The sequence below is a fragment of the Zonotrichia leucophrys genome, chromosome Z, assembly GCF_028769735.1.
Source record: "Zonotrichia leucophrys gambelii isolate GWCS_2022_RI chromosome Z, RI_Zleu_2.0, whole genome shotgun sequence".
Lineage (NCBI taxonomy): Eukaryota > Metazoa > Chordata > Aves > Passeriformes > Passerellidae > Zonotrichia > Zonotrichia leucophrys.
The window spans coordinates 61309517-61322138 of record NC_088200.1 but is presented as its reverse complement, the minus strand read 5'-3'; the positions used below and the strand labels follow the sequence as shown (position 1 = coordinate 61322138).

Here is a 12622-nt window from a genome sequence, read left to right as displayed (position 1 = left end):
CGAGGCTCCTTATCCCGGCAAGCACCGCGCTTCACGCAGGCGGTTGTACGGCCGCTTTTCCCTCGTCAGGCCCTCTGGGAATCGTAGTCTTCGGGAGCCACGGCAGGCTGGAGCGAGATTTGCGGCCATCGCGATATCCGCGCGAGCGGTTGCTGCGATACGGCGGCGCTGCCCGCGGGCTGATGGCGGCTGAGGGGCGCGGTGAGGGGATGGGGCCCTCCCGGGCGGTCGTGGCGCTGGCTCTGCGCTGCTCTGCGGCTGGGATGGGCTCCTTGATGGGCTCCTTCGGGGCTGACGAAAGTTGCCGGGGTTTGTCAGGGACAGCGCGGTTTGGGATTGCTGTAGTAATGGGTGATGGTTTACGGACCCTCTGTAGATAACCAGAATGAGTGTTTGCACCAGTTGCTCAACTCCAGTTTGTTTCATTAAAGATTTGAATTCAGATACTGAAACAATAAATGCTACAAGAATAAGCTGAGAGCTCATTAAACACTGAAAAGAGAGTGCTGCCTCAGCTTACATTAAATGGTCTTTCCCGAGCTCTGCCGCTCATGGTCTCGTACCATCCAGTAAGGAAGTACTTTGCAAATTGCTAAAAAAACCAAAACCATCCCCCCATAACATTGTAGTAAGAGCTATGCTTTAAAGAGTCGGTTTTTCATAGTTTTAAGGACCTTGTGCAAATCAAAGGATGATTTCTTTTCTTACCAGAGAGAAGTTAAAAAGGAAACGAGTATGGCCAGCGGTAACAGACCTCCCACAGCTCGTTCTGCCTTAAGATCAGGAATAGGACTGACCTCTTCATCAAGGCCTGCCTCTTCATCAAGGACTCCGTCAGCAGGCAGAGTAGGAACAGCGGTATGTTAGTAAATATTAAAAATATGTAATTAATTTTTATGTATTTAGATTTGTTTGTTTGCTTGTTTTTGCTAATCTTATTTTTTTTAGTGCCAAGACCAGAGTGAGGAGAAGTTCTTTTTTGAGAAGAATTTAAGATTTCAGTTTCGTATAAAGTTTTGCTAACCTTGCCTGGAGGAGATCAGAGACATCCAGCATCCAGAGTTCACCTGGGAGATCTAAATAGCATTAATGTTGCGGATAGATGGAACAGTGAACAGCTGCTCAAAAGTAATTCCTTACCTTCTACAGCAGACATTCATCTGAAGCTTTGCTTCCCTGAAGAGATGTAAATGCTAAAAGATTGCTACAGAAGGAGTCTAGAGACTAATTGAAGTTTTTAACTGCTTTGGCAATTGCTTAAGGATAATAAAGTTATATTTCAGACTTGGTAGATTTTTCATTTGTTTTGTTATAGATGCCTCCTAGTACAGCAAGACCTGGTTCTCGTGGTGGTTCTTTGACTCCTGGAGGAGTCTTATCATCTCAGATTAAAGTTGCAGACCGCCCAGTGACTCAACAGGGATTAAGTGGAATAAAAACTGCAGTGAAAGGTATTTTATACTGAAGATAACCCTCAAGATGTCTGCAAACATTTTGAAAGAATATTTAGATTTTTAAAGGAAAGCTTTTCATCATTGTGTAATTTGCAGAGTGAAGAGCTGTGATTAAAAAGAGGAGCAAAAAGAAAGAGAAAATTAAAGTGTCCCTCTTTCTGTTGTTAGTCTTGGTAGCCAAAGAGAAGCATTTTTCTGTAACTGAGCTGTCTTTAAAAATAATTCAAAAGAATAGAACAAGGTTATTGTGTCTTTTTCCATCACTACAGAATACTTAAAATACTCTGTTATGTAGTAACTATTTTTATATTTGTATTAGTAGTGTTTATCATCACAGCAGTCCAAAAATGTCTTCTTTTTAAAAATTACGTAATAACTATATAGGGACACCAAAAGATATTAGTTGTACATTTTTTTTTATGTAAATTTTGCACATTGTTTTCCTAATTTACAGTTCATCTAAACTAGGGGTTTTAAAACAAAATATCATATTGCTTTCTTTTATCAGGTCCTCAGAGACAGATAATGGATAAAACGTACTACCTTGGCGTGCTGAGGTATGTCACAACAGCACACATTTAATGGTCTGTTCCCTTTCAGACACAGAGTTGAAGCTTAAAAATAGCATGAAATAAATGGTGTTCATGTATAATGAACTTTTATAGGAGTGCTGCTGTAAAAGTGAAGGTTATTTGCGTATAGATATTCTGTAGGAGGAAAGGAAGTAGATTCCCTTGAGCTTTTCTTGTTAGGCTTGCTAAGTTAAATGCTCTCTCACAGTGTTAGTAAGGGGAGGATCACTGATTCTGAGCTTCCAGCTCCAATGTTTATTAGGTCTGATAGCTCCATTTCTAACAAGTAGCATTGCAAAACAAAAATTTTTTATTGTACATTTCAGATTATTTGGTTGGATTATACATTCAGCTAGCAATGGCAAAGGCAAGACCTTGTGCAAACTATTGCATGCAGGATTTTATCACCTGCTCATATTATTGAGCAACTGATAAAATTAGGACTAATTATTGAATAATTAGTCCTAAAATATGTCATTTTAAATATGGAGGGTACCCACATTCTGTGAAATTAGACTGTGTTTTTTTTATTTCCACATTTGTTTTGCCAGCAGAGACAAAAAACTAATTAAAACATTTTATTTCATACCAAGGTTTTCCAGCAGCTACTTAGGACTGTAATTGATACAACCATTTTCTTTTTTCTACACTTACCTCTTCTTAGAAATGCTGAGTTGAAACAAAGTGCAGTGTGAGAGATACTAATTGCAAACCTCCTATTGTGAAATACATTCACTGTTTTTGCTGTGCTTTAGTTGGATATCCAAATGTTGATGATTCTTTTTTCTTTATTTTTTTCAGAAGTAAAATAAATGAACTTACAACGGAAATTAACAAGCTGCAGGAAGAAGTAGAAATGTACAAGCAAGAGAAATCTGTCTATTTGTCCTATGAAAAACGGTGAGATAAATTGCAGTGCTAACTTTCTAAGTCACAGGACTGTTTTCAAGTATTGAACAGGCTTCAGAGAATCAGTGAATAGTTAGTTTTTTCATTATTTTATTTTAAATTTTAATAATAATTTTTCATTATTTTATTTTATGTGCAAATCTTACCATCTGAAGTTTGACCTTTTTGTTTCATATTTAGGGCAGAGGCTTTAGCTGGTGAAATCAAAGATTTTCAAGGTCAACTAGCAGACTACAACATGGTATGCTGCTGTCGAATTTTGATACTGAATGCTTCTATTTATTCTCTTGCTGCTTTTGCTTTATTCGGAATAATTTTTTGACATTTCTATGTGAAAATTTACTAGTTAATACTGCCTTTTTTCAGTTATTGGCAAGGAAAGGGATGGAAACAGGAAAACAAGAAATGTACTATACATTAGGAGAAGCATCTGCTTACGGATTTAAGAAACTGGTGCTGTGTAATATTTCAGTGCTTAGAACAGTGACATATAATGATGATTATTTCTAAAAATGACATGTAATCTATTCAGATTGCCAAGTCATGTTTTTCTCCAATTGCAATAACCAAAATTTACTGTTTTCATGAACCTTTTTGACTTTGTCTGACTTTTTTTTTTTTTTAAGAAAAGGAGAGCAGTAACAGGTTGGAATTCTTTCTTGTTTCAGGTTGTGGATATACTTAACACCAGTACAGATATGGCAGAAGTGATCCGTGATTACAATATGGTAAGAATTAGGATATTTGCTATGCTTTAACCGTGAAAGGATGTGTTACTTTCTTGGTGCTTTGAATGTGTGACATATATAAAAAAGACATTTTTTTCCAATTAAGTTATTCTAATGTTGGCAACATGTTAGCAGTAAGAAAATTGCCTGAAGTCTTGTGTTGACTGTCCCATGATAGATTTTTGTGATTTGCATCTGAGAAGGCTGTTGTCACCCCAGATTATGAGTGTTAAATTATCTTTTTTATTTTTTGGGAGCACAAAACACTAGTCTTAGAGAGGCAAATTTAAGCAGACTGCACTGCCTTGTAAAGCTGCCTGATCTTCTGGAAATTAAGTTCTCTTTTGACTTAGCCTTCTAAATGTCTCCAGTGTAAAAATATTAAATAGGTCTCTGACATAGCCACCACAATATGAAAGAGTTTTGTTCTTCCTTTGCTTTCCTTGTTTATTTCTAATACAGCCTTTTAAGTGTTAAGGCATGAATGGCACTATGCTGATTTTATTTCTTATGATCAATTTGTCCATAAACAAAAAAACCCAGTTTCAGTAAAGGTGGTTTTGGTAACTTGAAAGATGACCTGATTATTTCTTGGTCAAAATAACTTTTTTTTGGCTTGCATTTGGTTGAATAATAAAGGTACAATGTCTGTGTCATAAAGAGAAGAATGCTTTCCATCCCATCTGTGTGGTTTTAAACAGTATATTAGGAAGTGTTTCAGGAATAGATCCCACAGAAATAGGAGGTGAATCAATTTCTCTGGAAGTATTTAGAAGATGGGTACATGTTGTTGTGGTTTGTTGGTGGACTTGTCAGTGCTGAGTTAAGGTTAGACTTCATGATCTTAAGAGGCGTTTTCCAACCTGTATGATTCCATGATTTATTACAAACTTGATTGTATGTAAAGTTTTTATTTTTTTTTAAGTTAAAGGTTCAGAATGACCGAGACACTCAGAATATAGATAAAATTTTCACAGAAAGACAAACGTAAGTACATTTACATGTATGTTTTTCATTTTTGAATAACTCAACTTCTCATAACTCAGCTTGGGAAAATTGAGGTGTTACATGCTACCACACCGGTGCAATGCGTGTGAACAATTTCAAGATGATAAACGTTAGTGCCAGGTTGTAGTTGGAGTTCCTAGCATTAAACTCTAGTAAATCTTCTGAAGATAGTTACTCTGCCATCCAGGAAGAGCTAGGTGGCAGTACAGACTCCTGTCTTTTTGCAGTCTGCTGTCAAGTTTTGGGAGTTTTGCTGTGGAGTAGCAGAGTGAAGAAAGCAAGCAGGAAGGGGAACTAGATCTTTGCTTGGCTAGTAACGTAGGTTTGTGCAGAGGGACAGATGAGGATGGTGAGATGCTTGAAATAAGAATTTGTAAGACATGAGAATGGCTTGTGTAGTGATAGGCTGAGTGAGTTTTTGGGGTAGTTAATTTAGGCACAAGATAGGTGCAGGAGAAGATATGATCCTACTTGTTGCCAGTGAAAACAATCTCAGCAATGAGATTTTATGTATCAATAACCATTCCAAAGCAACAAATTTATCAGTTAATAATGTCACATTGTATTAATACTGTAGATTTCAACAGCTCACAAGTTTGTCTGTTCCACCCTGAATGAATTAATTTTTAAGTGTTAAGAAAATATGAAGAGAAAATACTTGATTCAGTAGCAATGCAGTAAGGGTAATTTTTTATTGCACTGTACATACACATTTTTGGGAATACAGCAGTTGGTCTTTCTTGCTGTGCTAATTTGGGTCAAAAAGTACCCAAATGCTCCCTTCTCTGATTGTGTTAGTTTTGCCTAATAGACTTCAGAGCTGTTACAGCTCTGATTGATTTGGAGCCAGCCCCCAGTCTGGCTGTGGTCTGCTTTAGCATTTTAGAGAAATTATTTTTCTCTTCTAGACCTCTTCACAATGCAGCATTAATAATTATGCCAATTTCACCTGCTACTTTGTTCATGTTAAAGAATATATAGTAAGCCCCCCAATATAAGTAGCCAAATATGTTTTTATAAAGAGTGGATTATGAGTATTTTTGCAAGTTCTAAAGTATTTGTTGTGCCAATAATGCATGCATGTGACCCCATTTTTTTTAACTTCCTGATTGATGCAGCAAAATCTTGTTAAGAATTTGGCAAGATGAAAGGAGATAGGCTGCATTCTGTATTGCATGTAATAAGGCATAAAATTGAAGTACAAGTGTACTACATTTTTGAAATGTCAGTTCAACATCCATTCTTTAAGACATTAACGCTCCTCATTTACATAAATATCTATGTATTTATCCTCAATAAATCCATCTTCTTCATCTCTACATGCATGAACTTTCTCAAATATTACAACGGGTTCTTCACTGCTTGTGCCCGATGTTGAAGGAGAAGGACTCATGTCAGCTGAGAACTCCTGTTCAAACATCTCTGAGTCATTTTCTTCCAGACGACGGTGACGGTAGCTGATCAAGTAGTGATACCATGCCGGGCATTTTACAGCAGTGAGAATCAGGAGTGTGGTGCCTAGGACAAACCCTAGGACGCCTGCTAGGAAGGTCCAGCTTTTGCCAACAAGCGGTAACTCTTTAAAAAAACAGGAAAAAAAGAAGAGTAATCTTCATGAGGAATACTAGTAAGAGTTCAAGTATGATTTTTTTCATAGTTAAATTGAAAATTCACCAAGTAAACTTTGGTAGGGGAATGACTGAGTGTCTCCAGAGCTTTGTTGTTGCTGTGTTGTTAGGGAGTCAGTAACAGAGACTAATAATGTATGTGCATGGTATGTTTCCCAGCAATATAAATCTACCTTGCATATTTATAAAAAATAATTGTTTCAAAGTGTATTTCAAAGACAAAGCTCTGGGGGCATATAAAAGATAATAAATACATATAATTTTTTTTTTTTTTAAAGTTAAATTCCAGGAATAACCTTTGGAAAAAAATAATCAGTAATTGCCTTCAAATTCTATTTCCCAGGCTTTACTTTTTATATGATGGTAATGTCTGGACCCTAAAGTATCATGCCTTTTATTTGGCATATCCTTTCAGCTGTGCTTCTTTAACAATAAAAATTTCAGTAAACTGTAGTTGCAAGTAGTTTTTATCTAGAAGCTGCTTTTGTGTACTCACCACTACCCTATAAATAAATTATAAGGTGATACAGCTAAAGAAACGTGTCACAGTGGTAAGCTTATAATTTGTGTATATATCTGTAGATAATTTTCTTGCTTTAACCAGAAGAAGGAAGTAAAGCATTTCAGGATGGAAGGGTTAACTGACATGTCAAATTAACATTGAAAGGTGAGGAGACTATAACTGAAATTTCCGGAGAGTGTGCAGCAGGCACATTCACATCCTTTATACTGAGCACAGGTAGGATGGGAGTAAAATCTGTAAGTTCATGATATCATGTTTTAGGAAGACAACTACATCTAGAAAGCAGTTATTTTGGAAAAAGCAATTTTTTTTTGAAAGTTGTTTCCCTAGTTCTGTTAGGCAGAGATCGAGACAATTATCTGAATTTTAGGGCTTTGAAATTTCATCATCGTTTTTTAGCATAATTTGAGAGTTGTGGGGTTTATCTGTTTTGAACACCTACTCAATAGACCTTAATATTCACTGCAATGTCTGTGACTGTTTACCAGGACATAGAGATATGCCTGCTTTGTAGCCCTGGCTTTTATGGAAAAGTCAGAGTGTACTAGGGATGCAAAACACTATAAAGTCATTGAACAGCAAGTCAAACAGCTCATAAGCAGTAAAGTGAAATATCTGTGTATTACCTGCACGTGTTCCGTTGTTTCCAGTGATGTTGTTTGGAGTCAGAGCTGTTAAGGCGCTACTTCTAAGATTAACAGCAGGAGTGGAAGTTACAGGGTTTTCTAAAGGAGTATTTTCAGTTATGCAGTCAGCTGGTTGGATAGCTGCCATCTTGATGGAGATTTTTTCCCTGTTTGGGAATGTACATGTGGTGTTGCTTTCATTTTCTGTGAATGTGAGCAGTGAAAAGGCTATGAGATGCTGGTAATTTTTTGGCACTTGAAAAAAATCTCATGGATAGCTATTGTATTACTGCATAATATGGGTAAATTGATGATTGATTTTATCCACATCAGAAAAAAATGCACAGTAAAGTTATTTGATGTAAAAAAATATTAAATGCTGCTCTTACCAAAACTTACCCAATGTCACATTGGAGGCAGTTAGCCGTAGCTGTAAGTCAAGGAGGTCACAGGAGCAGATCCATGGGTTTCCAGCTAAAGCAATTTTAGTCAGTTTAAAGGATGATTTTATATGAAAATGTTTCAGAAAATTATACTGTAGATTTAAAACTCTCAGACTTTCTAGAGAAGTAAATGTATCAGAATCCAGTTGAGCAATCATGTTATAGGATAGATTCAACACTGAGAGTTGTTTTAATCCTGAAAATGCTGCTTTATGAACTGTGCTAATACAGTTGTTGCTAATATCCAGAGTTATGAGATTTTTCAGATTGTAGAAGCTGTTATTGTTCAGTACAGTAATGTTGTTTTCATTCAGATAAAGTTCAGTGAGGTTAATAAAACACCCAAGAATCTCTTTGTCATGATCTTCTAAAGTGATTTTGATCTTTTTGAGGCTTAATTTAGTAACATTTTGAAAAAGGTTGAGGGAGATATTAAAGAGGTTCTTTGCCGACTCCTCACAAGCAACCTGTTGAAAAAATAGAACAATTAAATACCATAGAAAAGGCTGCTAAAGATGGTGTCTCAGTGAGGTCTCTTAAAGGCAAGAGAAAATGATCTTCTATTTTTTAATGCTGTCACTTTAAAAGAAAAGTTATATTGCTCTTCATTAAGTTTTATCTACATCTTTCTTAACTCATGGTCTGGTGAGAGAGTGGAATGAATCCTCCTAGTGTCTAGAGACCTGATGTTCCAGACAACTTAGTGCTTAGATATATGAGTCTTTATGTGATGATTATCCAAAATGTAACCAGTTTGTCATACCATTTTGGAATTAATATTAATATTTGGAATGTATTATTTGTTGGGTATAAAAATAATGCCTTTCCTACATAATCTGGAAAGAAGGTGTCATAGAGGAGATTTATTCAAGACTGTAAATGAATTAAAATATAGTTTCTAAAATGTTTTTTTTTTTAAATTTACGTTTACTCTTAATTTAAAATAACATATTTAGAGCAGACCTTCAACTAAACTTTTGTTATATATATGTATGCTATGGCACTTAACTTCATTTTGGTTTTCTGTGTTAAAGGTTAGCATAGCTAGAGTCTTTTTTGATTTGAGTCTTTACTCTCAATACCTTGAAATATTTTTGTTTTCTGAAAAGAGTATATTTATTTAAATATGTAAAGAGGCATTCCTGTTCTTTGGAAGAATTTGACATACAAAATAATGTCAAATATGCTTCAGTGTTATTTACCCACTTACAATAACTATCATCAGCTAATTGTCCATTACACAGAAAACCACTTCTTACTTGCATTTTTGTATTTCTTTCTTCAGGACTTTTATGTTTATGAAACAGTTTTTAAAATGCCTTCTACTTCAAGTGTATCTTTCAAAAGTAAGGGTAGTTCAGATCAATGTAAAACTTACGGTTTGGGATGTAATGTTGCAGTCAGCAGTGACTGGATTCAAAAACAATGTTCCAGCCCAGATCACAAGCCAATAGAGTTTCATGTTTGGAGCCTAGTAAAAAACAACACTTTTACATATCAAGACCAGAATTATACCTGTGTCTTCTGTAGTGATTGTTTAACAAATAATTAGATACAGTTATTTCAATGATAGTTTAATAAATTGTGTTCTACATAAATACTTTGTAATGCAAAATTAATTGAAAAAAACAGGGGTTATCAGAATTAATGAATTCAGCTTTCACTTAATTGAGCCAAACCTAAAATCCAGTCTGCTGACTGTATCAGCAACTAGAAAAGGGATTGATTAGACAGGTTAATAGAGAAGAGTATCATAAATGTATAAAACAAATTGGCAGGGCTGTACTCATTATTATCCCTGTTAAAGCAGTTATGCGTACTGGAAGGCTATGATTGGAGTAAACTGCAGAAAGTATTGAAGCTTGCTTGCTTTCCCCATACAATTTCTCTTGTTGCTCTGACAGAGGCAGAGTGCTCTACTAGAGAATTGTTGGTTTCTCTATTCAGATTTCTTTCCATTCTTATGTAAGTTACTAAGCATTTTTGTGAATATTTACTTAGAAGATAAATATTTTCATCTCTTTCTTGTCCATAATGTAACCTATAACATGATATAAACTGGCACTTTTCTGTCACGAAGGTATAGTTGTTGCTCTGATCTTTGGAACTAAGTAAACATGGTTCAATCTCTATTGACAGAATTCTTGTACAGATTCAAGCCTTATTTTTTGAAAGTTAGGAAAGGTCCTACAAATGGTATTTACTGTGACATTAACATCTCTCAAAGAAAGGATCTCTCAATCATTGCCTTTGAATCAGACATTATTTATAGTATCTACTAATTTTGAGCAGAAATGTTACACCATATCTGTGAGATGTTAAGTTAGTCCCTGTTTATGCCATTCATTATACTTGAATGAAAATGTTATGTAAAAGGTAATGAACCTTTAATTTTTCCAGTTTTTCTTAATTAATCTTTTCTTATCTGAAAAGATAGGGTGTCAAGTTAATATTAGTACCTCCTTGCCAGATTTCTGTCTTGCAAAGTAATAGAAACCCAAAAGGTAAAGTGTAAGATACTTATTTAAAGTGAGCTGTACAGAATATTCACTGAATGTAATAGAAAAGAGTGGGGGAAATTACATGAGGAAGTTTAATTACAAACAGTGCTAAACATAGGCAGCCTGTCAGATTTACAAAACCTCCACCAGTCCTTAAAATGAGTACTGGAAGGCCTTTGCTGATCATAATGAAATAAATGGGGTCATAGAACAAACTGATTAAGTCTATTTGATAACTTTTATATATTTGCATGCCAGAGTATTGACCTCATTCACCTAAATTGAATCAGCCTGGAAATTTCATAACTTCCTGGAAAGAAGAGGAAGATAAATGCCACTTAAAATGCTCTGATCCATTGTGTATTTCTACTTCTGTCAGAAACTTATACTGAATACAGAGGAAGTTCATAAACCTTTTACCATTTAGCCATTATCCCTCGCAGGGGTAAGGGGTGCTAGCAGCAGCCCCTGTGGAATTATGTTCTGTATTAAGTTTTGCACCTGTCAATGGTGGTACTGGTGGCCTGCATGTTTTTTTACTCAGTTTGTGTATTGTTAATGAAAGACATGATGCTCTTTGAGAACTCCCAAAATGGCCATTTTAACATCTGGATCTTGCAGCTTATTTGTACTTTAAAGATACTGCTTCCTATAAGTTCAGAAACAGAGCAGATCTTAACCTGACAATTTATAAATACAGATTAATAGTATTATTGTAGTCTTCAGATTAGAAGACAAGAGCTGTCTTAAATAGAATGGGAAAATATATTAGGTATTGTTTTTAATATTAATCTGTACATTAATAACAAACAAGTTGAAAAATCTAAGTTGTACATATTACAAAACATAACTTCTAGCTCTTACTTAAGTTTCTGCTGAAAAGGTAGGGATTTCTTACAAATGTGACTGCCTGCATTTTTTGTGTGTGAACCTGTGTAATCAGTAAAAGAACAGGAAAGAATCTGTAATTTTAGTTGCAGTTTAGCATTTTACTGGAACCAGTTTTTATGAGCTGCTGCTTAAACTAAGTGCTTTGAAAAGAGACTTAGCCTGGCAAAACACTGGCAATACATTGGTAGCACTTTGATATTTCCTTGTAATTAGAAGAGCCTTCTTAAAAATTTCTTTCTGAGAACTTTGAAAATGATATGATTTAAAGATAATGTAATTAATTTTCTGGGAAGGTGATTTATAGAATTGATCTGGTTTTCAGAGTCTGTTCCCCAGCTTTTTAATGGAGTAGAATTTACTTAACAACTCAGCATGTCCAAGGTTCATAGTAATTCCTGAAATTTTAATGTACTTTGAGATGTGTTGGCTTCCTTTCTAGCAACAAAGTTACAGTAATAAATCTTTGCCTGCATTTTGAATTAGACTTGCCAAGTATCTTACCTTTTGGTTGCTTCTGAGAGGTATCGTATGTACACATGTGTAGATTTTTCAGTGTGGTGGCAAGAAATAATATGGTGAAACAGCACTTTGTTTTTCTTCAACCTTTGTACCTGATGAATAACCAGGCAGTGTAAAAAAATAATAAACCTAGAAAATCCTTAGCAAAAGATTGACTAAGTTGAGCAACTTCTTATAATTATCTTGGATTTAATTGGATCAGCAGCCAATAGGAAAGTCTAACTGTAGTATGCTGAAGTGTCAAGTTCCAGATCGTAGAGGAAGCAGTGAGTTTAAATGCCACAGGTGACTTACAAGCAAGTTGAGTTATCAGTTAAAGAAATTATGGAGACAGAAAAAGACTTGCATTTTTGATTCTGTGATTCTGTGATCTCCTTTCTATCTCCATTCCTCTCCAATATGTGGCATTATAAATTGTTTTACTTCACTATGTCTTTGTTGTTATTGGTGCTTTTGTTTTGCATAACATCTCAAAACATTCTACAATTTTTCCAAGCCTCATCCCTGATTCAACTTCATGCATAGTGTTCAAATTATTTCTGGTAATGAATTGTATTTCTGTGACAGCCGTTGCTGATTTTTTTTATTGCCTCTTGAAAAATCACTAAGTTGCAGCCTCCCCTCACAAGGTTTCTGCCAGAGAAGAAGAGTCACTGTAAGTCAGACATTTCTAGTCTCAAGGACATGCTGGATCATCTTGAAGTATTTAGCCAGGAGTATATATCATGTAAGAAAAGGAGAATTGCCTCTTGTAAAGAGGTTACATTGTAATGTGTCCACACACTTTAAATAGGGGGGGCTGGAAAAAAAAGTTTCTTTC

At 35.3% G+C, this 12622-nt stretch overlaps 2 protein-coding genes across 4 annotated transcripts in view; one reads left to right on the top strand and one right to left on the bottom strand.

Annotated features, from left to right (window-relative positions):
• Positions 1–10: 10 nt before the first annotated feature.
• Positions 11–12622, top strand: part of IFT74 (intraflagellar transport 74) — a 35035-nt gene continuing 22423 nt past the window's right edge. Inside the window, exons 1-8 of one of the 3 annotated variants that reach the window (XM_064735203.1) lie at positions 11–45; positions 712–858; positions 1316–1451; positions 1963–2011; positions 2828–2926; positions 3116–3176; positions 3604–3663; positions 4589–4650. In XM_064735203.1, coding sequence (XP_064591273.1) covers positions 736–858; positions 1316–1451; positions 1963–2011; positions 2828–2926; positions 3116–3176; positions 3604–3663; positions 4589–4650 — 590 coding nt within the window. In that variant the 5' untranslated portion in view covers positions 11–45; positions 712–735. The other 2 variants (XM_064735201.1, XM_064735202.1) reach the window with 2 other exon arrangements.
• Positions 5924–11814, bottom strand: LRRC19 (leucine rich repeat containing 19; the record flags this gene model as incomplete). Its single annotated transcript, XM_064735886.1, has 5 exons — positions 5924–6249; positions 7449–7652; positions 7848–8358; positions 9270–9362; positions 11785–11814. Coding segments are annotated over 5 exons (1164 nt in total), but the record flags the coding sequence as incomplete, so codon positions are not given.